The sequence below is a fragment of the Amblyomma americanum genome, chromosome 6 (genome assembly GCF_052857255.1).
Source record: "Amblyomma americanum isolate KBUSLIRL-KWMA chromosome 6, ASM5285725v1, whole genome shotgun sequence".
Lineage (NCBI taxonomy): Eukaryota > Metazoa > Arthropoda > Arachnida > Ixodida > Ixodidae > Amblyomma > Amblyomma americanum.
Window position 1 is genome coordinate 167,828,627 of NC_135502.1, and position 15,761 is coordinate 167,844,387.

A 15,761-nucleotide genomic window follows, 5' to 3' on the forward strand; every position below is an offset into this window, starting at 1 on the left:
AGACAGTTCAGTTGCGATTCACGTTTTCAATTAGTTGGTTTGTTACTCGACGCGATTGTTTGCAAGCGGCGGGCAGAGGTGGCGAGGCAAGACGCAGAGGGAACGAGAGCTGGCGGAAGACTGCACGAAGTTCATTCTCGGCCAGAGTGCAAGAACGCGTGTACGGGTGATCACATGTCGGCGCGCTGGGCACTTCTCATCACCGTCGGCGCAGGAGCGTGCGCTACGCATGAACACAACACGCCGCGGCGCGCACTCCCGAATGGTACCATGGCGGCTCGGCGCGCACACCGCACACTTTCTGCCTCGTAGCCGGCACACACAAGCTCCGCCACAGTAGGGTTCAGTGTTACGGTCGAGATGAAGATGGACTTTATGTGCACAAAATGCAACAGTTTTATTCTCTGGGTAAGACCGTCATTCGTTGCTTGCGTCATCGAGCTATTACGGCGCATTCGATTCCTCGTGTTAGTGGTCAGAGCTTTCAAGACTAAGAATTCACGTTGCATAGGGTCTGTTTTCTTTGCGAGTATGTCGGTATCCGAGCTTTGCTGTCATGAATCAAGTTCGGCGGCATGATAAGATAAAGAAGCTGTCTGTTTTTCGTGTGAGGTTCACGTGACCCTCTGCTGGCCCATTTCGGAACCAACTGTTTGTAGCCGTTCTTTCAGCTGTCGCATGTGGGCATCAACGGATAATCGGTCCTTAGGACTGAGAGAGCCAGGGTTAAGTTCATTGTTACCGGACAGTAAAGGTATCGACACTAGCACGTCAGTGAATATGCGAAATAAACCGCATCACTTCAAGTCTTAGGGGCACGAATGCGCAGCCAAAAAAGTAGAAAACGGTCACAAATACAGAATGCATTACATTAGTTTCGGTGAATAATTTGAAACACCAGGATCGTGGTTAACATAGTGCGGTGAAAGCTTTCGTTTAATTGGACACTGTTGAGCGGTGGTGATGATGAACGTTTTTCTTTTACTAGCAAGAAGATTCCCTGTTTCACCGAGCTAGAAATGCGAACATTGTGGTATTTTTTATTTTGTGGTTTTAAAGAAGGAAATTGCGGCGGGGAGGCTCTCATTAAATGGTGTAGAAACGGCGTTTTGCTGTTGTGTGATTGGTATTTTTTACCGAAAAGAGCCAGATAGAAACGGGCAGGCAACGAACACATGAGAAAAATACGTAGCCGTCTCCTGGGTTCATTTCAGGCGCTTAAGTACACGCTTCGTCTGTTGTCCTCAGTCCGCGGTCCACTTTCTGCGCCTTTTCGCCAAAAATGTAATTAAATACTGCATATATAACAAGAATGTGCTGTAAACTGTTCAGGCAGAATTATTGTGTCGGGAGATAACGCTTCATAGCGAAGATATACGGCTTCGAATAGCAGATGATTTACTGGCGCAACCGTAGCCTCACGACAGTAAATTTGCAACGCAACGATGCTCAGCAGTAAGGTGACTTGAGATAGGATTATGCAGTGGGTGGATGGACATTTAAGATTTCCATATATCATTCCATGTCACTCCCTGTTCACTCGCGTGAACGAGTCTGCAACTACGTTTTTCTACAGAAAATATATTTGCAAACAAAATTTTCGTCACGAAGGGGCAGACTCCTGCGCTTTGGTGCATTGCTGTTGTTGCCAAACCTGGTCTCCCTAAACATGAAATATACACAGAGGTTCCAGAAACATCCAGAAGAGAATTTTCCAAAAAAAAATTGATGCTTCCTGGAGAGCTGACTAAGTTTCTGGTGCCTAGTAACGTTTACTTTTATTCCCTAAAATTTCCAAATCTTCAGGCGCGGAAAGTTGTGGTAGTATTAGAGGCCTTTGTCATAAAAAAAAATGTACTATAACAGCCAACAATTTACCGTTCATTATAAATGAAGGCATCGGTTCAGCGCTGTAAAAATGGCAGGCCTATGTTCTAGGGATAAAGAGAATATTGCGCATAATACGCGAAAGCACTAAACCATGAACTTTGAACAAGCACGTAAAGAAAAACGTTGTTACAAATTTGATAATTTTCGCGGACGTATATAGAATACATGAGCATTCATAAGCAATAAACGCGTGCTGCATAGCATAGCTGGTGCATTAGATAGGCCACGTCAAGTGAGACGATTTTTCACGCAGATTTAGTTCATCAGCATAACTACGTCCACTGCAATACAAAAGCCTCCACCACTGACCAACCAATTACCCCTGTCCTGAGCCAGCTGCGGGCACCTCATCCTCACAAGATGTCATCTGATTATCTGCACCCACTGATTTGTTCACGCTCTCTTGGAATTCAGCACATCACCCTAGTAGAGCGTCAGTTATCATCAGAGGTGGGCAAATGCCCTCATTTTTACTTTTTCTCCCTCAGCCTCACTTATCAATCCACGGCCCTCACTCAACCTAGCCCTCATTCCGAAAGGTTATTCGGCCCTCCCTCACTCTCATCTTCACTACGAAAAATCTGCTAGCCCTCCCTCGCCCTCGAACCCACATCGTCAGCCCTGCCTCACCCTCACTGACAGATGATTTAAAACTCGAATTATATTTTTAGTCGGCTACTTCTGGCGGTATTGCTGAGTAATAAACATACAAGAAAAGCGCTCAAGGCATTATTGGACTGGAGGCTAGATGCTTATACTGTTGTGTGCGTGCGTGTACGTGTGTGTGAGTTGTTTGAGCTAATACGTGAGACAAAACCGAGACAGTTAGGAGTTGAGCTCTAAAATAACACTCCTCCTTTACTTCTGGCCCTCACTGCATGCATACATGTGCCCTGAACTTATAACATTTCATTGTTGTCTATATTCACTGCTAAAATGATCAGCGCGTTGTTGTTTTTGTGTACAAAAACTTATGTACGCCAAAATTCAGTACCGTGTATTACGACAATTTCAATAGTGCCAAGCACAGAACAGACTAACAACAAGGAAAGTTTGTAGGTCGCTACTTACCATCATCCGATGGCATTGCGAAACCACTGGGCCTTCTGAATTTCACTACTTCTAACTACCCGCTAATTACTGTGGTTTACTGCATGCTCGTGTGATGACGCTTCAACGCGCATGGAAGGAAGATGATGGAGACCACGCTTTCGATCTGCATCGTGAGAGACTGGCAGCAAAACACGCGTGAACGCGGCTACGTGACGACGACGGCGACATTGCATGCACAGCTCGAGAGTTTGGCAGTTCGTAGAGGCAGGATGTTAAGATTTCTCCCAACTGATTGTTAATCTGAGGGGAGTCCATGAACCGGGCGACTTTAAAGCGTAGTGGCACTCCCTCTTAGTGATATGCTCAGTCCTACCTCGCGTGTAGCCTAATCGTTTTGCGATGGGCTTCTTGGCGTTTCCTAAAAGCTTTGTAAATAACTTAGTTGCTGTAAAAAGAATCTATTTTCAAAGTAATAAATACCCTGATTAAAAGAGCTGCGGTCATGGCGTATTGGTCTCAAGCAGCGGCCAGCGGAACTGATTTTTATAGCGCCGCCGCCGGTACGGATTCCGCTTCCCCACCTATAAAGTTTCTAATTTCTTTAGTGTTCTCCACCAGTGCGATGCCGGCTTTCCGCTGCAGTGAGGCTCTTATGCTGTCGCTAAAAATAAAACATTATTCAGGCCACTTAAATGAAACTGATCACCAAAATGCAGCATTTTGGCTCAATAACGGTAACCCGTAAGTCCCATAGCCTGAAGTGAACGATTCCTATGGTCGCTATTTTAAATCTCTAGCGCTTTCAATCCGCCGAAAAGTGGTTGTCTGTCTATGCGAAGCCTGCTTCTACCAAGTGGGCCACCTTGCTCACGTGACATTGTGACGTCATCCCAATCTGCCTACGAGGTAGCTCGAGGGTACGTCAACCGAGTCGACTCAACAGTTTGCACCACGGGCACCTTTGACCCTGTTACCCTCCCGTACTCAGACATACTCGGTCATTACAGGGGTCAGTGGAAACGCTACCCAGCCCCGCACAAAAGGCTATCCAAAGAGGAGGCGGTAGACTGGCGCAGACTACAAACCGGTACCTACCCGCACCTGAACAAACTACACTAGATTTTCTCTGCTCAATATGTAGACGAATGCCCGTGGTGCCAGGGTAAACCTACACTAGAGAATGTCAGATGGACCTGCCCAAGGCAGACTCCGAGCCTAGAATAGACCACCCGAGTGTGACGCAGTGGGAGCACTTGCTGGCCAGCGAGGACGGGAAGCGCAACGATTTCTCGTACGCCGAGTCATGATGGCAGCTGTCAAGTGCGGCATCCTGGACTAAGGATCGACCACGGCGCCCAGTGACCCGCAAGGGTCAACAACACGTTAAATTTGTCGCAGATAAAGCTTTTCCATCCATGCTACCGGATTGTGAGCAAACTGCGCACCTTTCTTGTACCGCAATTCCAGCGAAAATAGAAAAAACAATACGACTGCACCGTACTACTCACACTGTGAATGAAAAAATCCTCACCTACGCCGCCAATAAACTTTGATTTGACAGAGCCCCGCAGGGGGGCGTCTGCAGCTTGCAGGCGTCGGTGAGTGGCGACACCGCGGGTTCCCGAGCATCCGCAGGGACATCCCCGCAAGGAGATGATGGTGAACAGTGCATCACCACGGACCCGAGCACCCACGCCTCGCCGTGTGGCATCGCCGTGTCCGGGGAAAATGGGATCCTGGTGGTTGAGCCGATGCCGTGCGTTTGGACCCTTAAGGCCCCTTGGCGGAGGCAACACACCACTGAGGCCCCAGCTTCCTGCAGACGGCACCTCCGGCCTGACCCGACGGGGGGGAACCGGCAGTCGCCTTTTCCTATCCTCCTCTCCATCTTTCACTTTCCTATCTCTGTCTCACAACTCTCCTATATCCTACTCGCTTCTTGGTTTTTCCATTTTTCCTGGCGGCGAGAGTTAACCTTGTGTGACCAACTACCCTGAGTTGCGTCATATTTGGTTATAGTTGAAGTGTACAGCTGGCGTGGGCAGGACTTGCTAACAAGTTCCTGTCCCGTTCCCTTGTTGGACTCTGTGGTGGGTGGCTGGTACCATGACCGAAAAACTAATTTTTTTTATGGCTCCCCAACTTTCAAAACCTTATCGTTCTCTCAAAAGAGGGCGGAACAAGGCAGACAACTTCTTTCAGAAAAGAAAAGTACCTTTCCCCAAATATCATGTCATCCACAGTGAACAACAAGATAAACAGGCAAGAATATCCCCCTTCCTTGTGTCAAAGTGCTTGACTGAAACATTAGGCATTGGCTATAAGCTGTCAAAAATGGCCAGCGGCGACTTATTGCTCGAACTGTGTGACAATGTCCAACAATCTAAGCTCTCCAACCTAACGTCCATAGGGGAAATCCCGGTCTCCGTGACTCCTCATCGCTTACTTAACACTGTCCGAGGCGTAATATCGGAAAATAATTTTCTTCACATAACTGAAAAAGAAATGCTCGAAGGGCTCATCGACCAAGACGTCATAGATGTCCACCGAATCAAAATCCGGAAGGACAACAAGGAAACAGACACAAAACACATGATCCTGACGTTCAACACAAGCACCCTGCCCGACACAATCGACGTGGGATATCTGAAAATCAATGTAAGACCATACATACCAAACCCTCGCAGATTTTTCAACGTCCAAAGGTTCGGCCACGACTCACAGAGCTGCCGCGGTCGCAAAACTTGCGCAAAATGTGCCTCGAACGATCACCAGTCTGATGTATGTGACGCAGCCCTGCGCTGTGCAAACTGTGAAGGAGAACATGCTGCATACTCCAGGGCGTGTCCGTCCTGGAAGAAAGAAAAAGAGATAATCAGAATAAAGACAAAATAAAACATTTCATTTAAAGAAGCGAGAAGGCGTTTTGCTCTTACAAACACATTCTCCTTCGCAGCAAAACAAAACTTCGCTGATGTGGTGCGCAGGGGCGTAGCACCACGCAGCACTCCGGCACCTGCCAAGGCCGATCCCACCGAGCCTATGGCAGGGCCATCCACGCCCCAGGCAGTGTCAGCGAAAGCTGCCCTGTCATTGCCAAAGCAGGGACCACCGGTCCATGGGTCGGCATCCCGCAGGACCTCCCCTCGTCGGCAGAAACCTGAAACTAACACAACCGCGGCGGCGCGGTCCTCCAGCACCTCTGTTGAGGTGATGGATACAACACCCACTCCGCCTCCATTACAGCCGCGGAACAGCTCTCTTGAGCGAAAAAAGACAGGCCCCTCATAACGGGCCGACCACACAAGTAAATCCCCTTTCATTTCCTCTCAAAAACACTAACATGGATTTTTTAATTCAATGGAATCGCAAAGGACTTATGCGGAATTATAGTGACAAAAAACATATCTTAGGGTCAATGTTACACATAGCTTTATCTCTTCAGGAGATAAATCTTGGTCCACAACATGTGCATATCCTGAAACATTATCAAACTTTTAGACGCCATCGAGAGCAGGCAAATCGGCTATCGGGAGGCGTCGCTATAGTCGTTCAAAGCGGCGTCCCTGCTCAAGAAATTAAACTCAAAACAAAACTTGAGGCGGTTGCAGTCAGTATCGTAAGCTACAAAACACTAACAATCTGTTTCGTATACATTCCTCCACATTTTACGTTAACACTCCATGATCTACAGCAACTGATCAGAGAACTTCCGGAGCCATATCTGTTACTTGGGGATTTTAATGCTCACTCTTCCCTGTGGGGAAGCGAACGCTGTGACGCTAGAGGTCAAATAATCGAAGATTTTATCCTGACGAATAATGTATGTCTTTTAAATACGAAAAAGGCCACATACTGTTCCCCAACGTCTGGGAAATTGAGCAGTTTAGACCTTTCTTTTTGTTCACTTTTGGTTTTTAGCGATTTTAAGTGGGACGTTTTAGACAACCCGTTTGGGAGTGATCACCTACCAGTTTTTATAAGCCTATCATCCTCACCTGCAGTCATCCCAACCAAACCACGGCGATGGAAGCTACATTTAGCTGATTGGGCGTTGTTTAGAGAAAAGGCTAGATTAGAAGACATTTACTCAGAAACACTTAGCATTGATGAACTCAATGAAATTCTCACAAAGTGTATCATCGATGCTGCACGGCTAGCTATTCCCCTGTCCACAGGCGTGGTGCGCCAGAACCACAAGGTATGGTGGACGCGAGAATGTAGGGAAGCCAAAAAACAACAAAATAAGGCCTGGGGTGTATTTCGTAGGTATCCTACTCACGAAAATCTAATAGTTTTCAAAAAGGCAAAAGCTAAAGCCCGATATATACGGCGGAAAGCGGAAAAAATGTCTTGGCAAAATTATGTGTCTTCAATAAACAGCTCGGTAACATAAAAAAAAACTGTGGGAGCAGGTCAGAAAAGTAAATGGCAGCTATTACCCATTCACCCTTCCTCTGCTGACGGATCCTGGTATTCAGACAAGTATTAAAGAACAAGCAGACATTTTGGGGCAACATTTTTTTATAGTTTCTAGTTCTTCCTACTATACACAGTCATTCTTAAAATACAAAAACACAACCGAAAAACAAAGGCTCCCTACGGCAGGCAGCACAAACGATCCTTACAATAAATTGATTACACTTCAAGAAATACAGAGAGTACTGTTTATAGGTAAACAAACTGCACCAGGCCCTGACGAAATTCATTATGAAATGCTGTCCCCACTATCTGAGCAATCTGTAGAAGTTCTGTTAAAATTTTTTAACAAAATATGGGTAGTAGGGAGAATACCAGCTGCTTGGAAAAAAGCCGTTATTGTTCCATTTCTAAAACCAGGAAAGCCAACAACCTCCCCTAACAGTTACAGGCCTATAACCTTTACAAGCTTTCTTGCCAAATCCTTTGAGAGTGTTATAAATATTAGATTAATGTTTATTCTAGAATCCCGAGAGCTTCTTGATGTCCAGTAATGTGGTTTTAAAAAAACATATTCCACAGTCGACCATTTAGTCCACCTGGAAAACACAATCCGAGAGGCCTTTATACACAGGCAACACTGCCTTTCAGTTTTTTTCGATATGGAGAAGGCATATGACACGACCTGGAGGTTCGGGATTCTTCGCGACCTGGCATAGCTTGGTATCCGTGGGAGGATGCTGAAATATTTGAGCGACTTTTTATCCAACCGCTCTTTCCAAGTTCGTCTCGGCGCAACCCTCTCAAATAATTTTACTCAGGAAAACGGCGTTCCTCAGGGATGCATTTTAAGTACTACATTGTTCATAGTAAAAATGAATTCTTTAACCAGTATAATACCACAGTCCATTATGTACTCGGTCTACGTTGATGACCTTCAAATTGCATGCACATCTTCTAGCCTGGCAACTTGTAAGAGACAACTACAACTCACAATAAACAAATTAGCACTTTGGGCAGACAGAAATGGATTTAGGTTTTCTCCACAGAAAACTGTTGCGGTTCTTTTCTCGCTGCAGATAGGACTGCAGAATTATCCCACCCTCCACTTGAACGACACCACACTTCCAGTAAAACAAGAACACAAATTTTTAGGCTTAACTTTTGACAAAAAGCTAACGTTTCTACCACATATAAACACCCTAAAAAAGAAAGCCACCCAATCCCTGAATATACTCAAAGTACTCTCACGGAAGCGTTGGGGATCCGATAGGAGGTGCCTATTGCACATCTATCGCTCTCTAGTACGCTCTTCGTTAGACTATGGATCTATAGTGTATGGGTCTGCGAGGCCATCATACCTTAAAAAGCTAGATCCAGTACAAAACCTCGGGTTGCGCCTTTCAACTGGTGCTTACAGAACATCACCCATAAATAGCCTTCACGTAGAAGCAAATGAACCGACCCTCACCAACAGGAGAACAATGCTTACCTGTGCATACGTACTGAAAATAAGGTCGCTACCGAAACATCTTTGTTACACCATAGTTACAAGATGCCCATCCAGAAAACTTTTCACCAACAAACCTCAAGCTGTAAAACTATTGCTCCTCCGCTTTGAAGAAATATGCCAAGAAATAAACATACTAGATGCACTTCCTGATGTTGCCCAGAGACCCGATAGGTTGCCACCTTGGTACTTGTTTCCTGGTGTATGCGATTTCGCACTGACACACATTCAAAAAAGACATACCCCACTGGAATATATACAGCAAGAGTTTCTTGGAGTAAGTGAAAAATACAAGAATTGCACAGATTTCTACACAGATGGATCTAGGACAGCACTCTATGTAGGGAGCGCGATAGTGCAAGGGAAATGGGAAAAAGTGGTCAGGCTGCCTCAGTGCGCTTCAATCTTTACAGCAGAATGCTACGCCATTGCTCTAGCTGTAAAACAAATAATGAAGAAAAACATACAGAACAGTGTTATCTACAGTGACACCCTCAGCGTAATTACAGCAATAAACCCCAGAAATGCAACCGAACCCTTAATAGGAAACATAATACATAATGTAATACGAGCTGATTCACAAGGACATACAATAAAGTTTTGCTAGGTTCCCAGTCACGTGGGCATCACCGGAAATGAGAGGGCTGATGCAAGCGCCGCACTTGCCCCTAACGCAAAAATAAAACCAGTAAACATACCGCATAAAGACTGCATCAAGTTAGTCCAGAATAAATAGAGAGAAAAATGGCAGGCTTCTTGGGACAACGAGGTTAACAACAAGCTGCACTTTGTAAAACCTGTCCTGGGTGAATGAAAGACCTGTAGGCACCAGGAACGATTTATTGAAGTAATTTTATGTCGTCTTCGCATTGGACATACACACATTACACATAATTTCTTACTAACGAAACAAGACAAACATCGTTGTGAAAGATGTGGAGACGAACTAACAATAAACCATATTTTATTCTCTTGTGCAAAACTCGAAAAAATAAGAAATAAGCACTTTACGAAGTTTTATAATGAATACATTGCTTTAAACCCAGAGCTGCTTTTAGGCGAAAATGCCATTGTTAACATATCTTCCGTTTTTAGCTTTTTAAAAGAAGCAGGTGTTCTTCAGAAACTGTAAACTTTGATCCACAGCTTTGATTTATAATATGATGCATTTCAGCCCTTTTCTCATGGAATGAGAAAATGGCTGAGGTGGTTATTTGAATGGTTGGGAGCCTCAGGATCCTTGCCCAGCCAAGGATGGCTACTGAAGTTATCTGACCTTCTTGAAAGCGTTTATTTTTAGCCATTTATAAAATTTCTTCTTTCTCTTATTACTACCAGAACGAAATAGCAATTTAAGTCCTCTACACAACCATGTTTCATCCCACTTGCAGAAAAGTGTTCATATACCTTGAGCCTGGCGCATGATAACCTTAGCTGCTTATGTGCCATTAAACCCAACACAACACAACATCCCACTACACCCCATGTAACTTTTGGGTGATCAAGCACTGGTTGATTTTTCAAGCAGTTTTAAGTTTCTCAGAGAAGCCAATGTTTTAAACAAACTTTAGATATAAAAAGCGTAACCTTTAACAAAAGCTCTAACCGCGTGTTTGGCGCATCATATCCTCAGTTGCTTTTGCGCCATTAAAATCAATATAACTAACTAACATTTGATTTGACAGTAGAGTTTCATACAAGAATTATTAAGACGAAAGCCTTTAAGCCCTCGTATACTCGAGGTGACGGTGTCCGTCCGGCTCATCTTGGCGCAGTACCAGCAGCTACCCTCCCATTCACCGGCACGCTTCCTCCCCGCACCACCAGCAGCAGGCGGCGCATGCGCATGTGCGCGTAGCAACAGTGACGTCAGTCACGCCGCTCGCCCGAGTGGCAGCTGTGGCGCGCGGCGCACGCACAGTTGTGTATAGCAACAGTACAGCAACAGGCAGTCGAGGTGACACAGTAATCAGGAATGCTTTTGTCATGCACACTTTAGGCCCACGAATTGTCCCCGTAGTTTTTTTTTTTTCGCTGCAGCCAGTTCTTTGAAACATCACCGAGCTGAAATTGGACCTCGTTCCAAGAAAGAAGACTTAGTACTTGGGAGTTTAACAGCCGTACTGGGTATAATTTCTTCGTGTTTTACTCTACACTCTGATCATCTGACATATTCGGGGCTGATAATGAAGATGTTTACTGCGGTACCGCGGTTCCCATCGAACCGGCGAGACCCCTCTTGCTAGCGCACTATACAGGGTGTTTCATCTAAGACTTCACGAAATTTTTCAAAACAGGCATTTTGAGTTAGAAGAGCGCTTTTTCGGGCACAGCATTTTCAGCAATGTAGTACATAGCGGCGATGGAAAAGCTGTGCGGCACCCGTGCTTCGTGTTTGCCTCGTGTACCGCCAAACTGCAGAAACCACGTCTTCCCCGGGAATCTTCACCCTAAGAACTAGCGCTTTTAAACGGTAATTCATAAGGGGCTGCACAGGCAAAGGTCTTTAGCACGGAGTACGGTTCGGTACGGTACAGTGCATCTTGCCCTCCCCCACCCAGTCTTACTTCCCTCGCCCTCACCTCACCATGTCTTTATTCCCTCACTCTCGTCATCATTCATTCTCATATGCCCATCCTCCCTCACCCTCACGTCACCAAGTGAAATCATCATGAGGTGATGGAGAGATGCCGTCATGAGTGCTCGCCCTCGTGAGGAGACCCATCTCTGGTTATCATTTCGCTTTACATGTTCTGCCATTGTGCCTTCTTTCTTCCTGAAGTATGCTGAGAAACCGGGAACTTTCGTTTCTTCCCTGACCCACTCTGCCGTCTTCATTTCTCTTAACGCTGCACATAACTCCAAAACACCTCCTAATATGGCCCTTTCGTCCATACAAAACACTAGATGCGTTTTGCCGAAATCAGATTCATTACTAAGTCTTACTGGCATCACCGACAGTAAAACAGTGGTGGTAGCTGAGGCTTGTTTAAATCTTTCTGTTAATAACTTCAAATTCTCTGCTTCTTTCCCTGGCGTTGGTATCTTCCGTCGCGATTGAGAGAACAGGCGTGGCGGCGGCGTCCTGACCGGCAGTCATTAAGCTTGCTCTGCTCCCTTAACGTCATGTCAGATTTGGAAATTACATTCGTTCGGAGTAAAGCCTTTAATCCAACCGTTATCATATGGTGTCTTCGGCTGGTCGTTCTTGAGCGCTCTAGAGCGCTACGAAACGGGTGGTTGTATTCGGCTGGTCGAAAAAGAGCAATTGACATGTATTCGGCTGGTTCTTTTCGAGCGCCTCTGACTTGGAGCGCTCTGTGCCAGAGGGCTCCGAGTTGCTCTCAATTTCCCGACGGAGCAACGAAAGCTCGGCTGGAGATCGCATCACGTGATAGCCACGTTTTCCGGTGTTGGGATCCGCGCCAAGCCAGGCCAAGCCAGTTCCGTAACCTGCTGCAAAATTTGGCGCCAACGCACGAACAGATCGAGTTGCCTCTGCACCGAAGTTGTGTACCGGGTACCGCTGTGCTAAACTTTTTGGTTGTTTTAGCTCTGCTGAGTGCACGCAGTTTCGCAGCATCATGTCGAAGCGGAAGCGCCTAGTGGCGTTAGCGAAGCCATCAGTTCTTTTGTTAGCTGCAAATGACAGCACCGACAGCAGTTCCGACGAAGATGACACTCACGTGTATACAGCGATGTTCACAGAGTTGTTCACTGTGCCGGCTAAAATACCCAAAGTTACAAGTTACGTGGACACGACGGTGCGACATTATTCTGAATCAGAGGTAAGCGCCTACGTGCGGTCAATATTGCTAGGTCTAATTTACATGTTCAACAGTTCCGCAGGAATTTTCGCCTTCCACGCAAAGCTTGCTACGAGCTTGTCTCCAAGTTCGAGGGCTCCAAATTCTATCCTTCAAGCAAAAATCACGGTGGCTCACCCACCAAGACGGCAGAGGAGCATCTTCTTTCGTTTCTTTGGCAAGTTTTCTGAAATTTCCCCAGCATGATAAGTAGTGAAACACTGTTCTTGCTCCACGCGATTTGAATTTACAACTAGGCATTCTTGCCGGGTTTGAGCTGAATTGCCGCCTGAAAACATCTTTAAAGCATTCTTTGTCTGTAGCTAGATTTCTTGGACTGTGTCATTTGCTCGGTTGGCTACGTTTAAAAGTGGTCAATCTACAGCATAATAAGCTGACTAGTTTGTACTGCAGTGGTTAGAATTTTTCGTCGCTAGTGCACTGCTTTCCTGAATCCAACCCAGTTAAATAGCCCACACATCGGCCTAAAGGGGTTACTTTTGCATTGATAATTCATAAAACGTGCAACGTGCATGAGTAACATTGCTTTGTAATTGTAATAGCATCAAAGCAATCTTAATTCTATGTAGCACTTGCAATGCATCAACATACTCAAGAAAGCGGTATAATAATGGCTTTACTCTTGTTTTTCAGGTATGCAAGTAACAAAGCATCCATGCCAGAGGTTGCAGTACTCTTTAACATGGCAGAATCAACACAGATGGCAGTTATAGACAGAGTTCTTCAGTTTTTCTGTCATATAGCACCAGAAGTCATCAACTTTGGAACCGGCAAGGATGCCATCGCTAAGGATTTCGAAAAAGTATGTACACTTACTGTTCTATTGAGTAGCACTATGCAAGCGCAGGCAGTAGACTTGACAGGCTGGTGAAGGTTGAGGTAGCTCAAAGTGTCTAGTGTAGTTAACGACCTATCTTGCGCAAAAATCACTTTCTAGAGCAGCACTGATATGCAAACGCTTTCAACGCTTCATTTGAAGGTACCGCAATTACATTATGGGTGAAAAAGTTTTGCATGCGTAATAGCACAAGGTATCGTTTTTATCTTCTTGATTTTCTCACCTTTTCCAGGTTGCTGGCTTCCCCAATGTGATAGGGTGTGTAGACGGCACCTACATACCCATGCGCTGCCCAAAGGACAAAGTGCGGTCCACATATGGAAACCGGCACGACCAGGTGTCTCTCACTATGCAAGGCATATGTGATGCAAATGCAAGATTTGAAGATGTGTTTACTGGCACGTCTGGAAAAATTCACTATGCCAGAGTGCTAAGGCTATCCTCTATCAGTAGTGATCTTCCAAAAATTTGTGAAGTAAACAAATATCATCTGCTCGGTGATGCGGCTTACCCTGTCAGGGAGCATTTGCTCAGCCCATATAGAGACTATGGCAAGCTTACTGCAGCAAAAATTGCTTACAATAACCGCCACACAACCACGCGAATGAAAATAGAAAATGCGTTTGGGCTGCTAAAATAGAGGTTTCGGCAACTCAGATACATTGAGCTAACCACGATTGACAAGATAACACAGCTTGTCATAGCATGCTGTGTCCTTCACAATGTTTGCATTGATGCTGGAGTCTCTACAGATGATCTGTTAACAGAGGAGGAGGAGGTAGAAAGAGCACTACACTTTGCCCAGCACTCATAGCAAAATGAAGTGGACCCTGAGCAATGTAGAGCGGGTCAGACGACACGTGAAAGTGTGCTACGTCATCTGGGGGAGCTGAAACGAGAGAAGCTAGCCGACCTCTTCCTAAGACGTGCTAGAATGAGGGTGCAGCATTATGCAAACTAGGCAAGGCTCCCCTTGTTTGCAACCGTGTACAGAGCTGTGGCTTTCTCTTTACATTCATTAAGACATTACTTTATCACTTTTATTTTTGAGTTAAATGTTATTTTGTGCAAGCTGTTATAATCTGCTCTTTACATTTGCCTTCACACTGTGAGCTTAGAAATTGCAGTCAATAAATTGCACCTGGCTGTTTCATTCTTAGCAATGCAGTAGCAGTGTATTATTTGTGGCTGTTTTCAAACAATTCACTTTCTGCTTCACAGTACTTTATTGCAAAGAGGTGAAATGACAATATTCAATTGTGCTCCAAACACAAACAAAACAAGCTGCAAAAAATAAAGTGGGAATTCGTAACATATGGTTGTGGATGGAAAAGTTAAAAACAGCTGTGCACTGCTCCACAACTCGGTGCAAACAAGAAAACGATAAAGTAACACAGCTGCAGCTTAACAGCAATAAATAAAATATTGATAAATATGGTGACTATTGTAATAGTAGACTAGTAGTGTAAACATTGCCAAGATGTGACGATGTCTTCTTAGACTTCGTGATGCAAAATTTTCTTCAGCGTGTCCATGTGCTCTGCATGTGCCCTAAGCAATTCCTTATGACGTTCTTCTCTCTTCTTCTCTCTTACTTCCTTTTTGGCTTCGTTTTATTGGACAATTTCTCTCATTTTCTCAAAAAATAAATCCATGTGCTTTGCTCGTGAAGTACTTGGCCGCATGCTTCTATCTGCTTTGCGCTTTTTGCACGGCCTGACTGTATCTGGTTCCTCCAAATTACTTTCACACAGATCCTCGGCTAACAAATACTCAGATGCAGTATCAAGCTCTGCAGAGCCCTGGCTACTATGGGATGAACTTTGCACATGTGTTGCTGTGTTTTTGTAACGGACATTTCCAATGCCTCGTAGCCCCTCGGGCTCCAAGCTATCATCAATGGCCCTTATAGCGGAAAATTCCTCTTCAAAAGTTGACCGACAGGGAGCTTGTCCCGACGTTTTGTTGACCTTCTCTTCGCTCTTCTTTCTTTTAGCTACAGTTTTAAATCGAGTTTCACACTGTATTGCAGTGCGCTTGGTTCCAAGGACCTCCTCTATCTCACGAGCAATCTGCTCGTACATGGCGCGCTTTGTCCGGAACCTCATCAGTGGACCCACTTTCGGCGTATACAGCGCATATTTGTCAAGGAGGTACTTCGTTTCCCCAGAGGTCCAGGGCGCTGTGTGGAAAACAAAGAGAATATTAATACATTTGGGTGTAC

General features: G+C 45.3%; 1 protein-coding gene across 3 annotated transcripts in view; it reads left to right on the forward strand.

Annotated features, from left to right (window-relative positions):
* The window catches only part of LOC144094166 (uncharacterized), a 144,452-nt gene that overhangs the window by 101,030 nt on the left and 27,661 nt on the right, over positions 1 to 15,761 (forward strand). The window contains exons 2-3 of one of the 3 annotated variants that reach the window (XM_077628081.1): positions 13,333 to 13,501; positions 13,770 to 14,786. The exons of 1 other annotated variant lie outside the window; for it this stretch is intronic. In XM_077628081.1, the coding sequence (XP_077484207.1) occupies positions 13,333 to 13,501; positions 13,770 to 14,177 (577 nt within the window). In that variant the 3' untranslated portion in view covers positions 14,178 to 14,786. Of the gene's footprint in view, positions 1 to 13,332; positions 13,502 to 13,769; positions 14,787 to 15,761 lie in introns of those variants that run through there. One more of the 3 variants, XR_013306461.1, reaches the window with a different exon arrangement.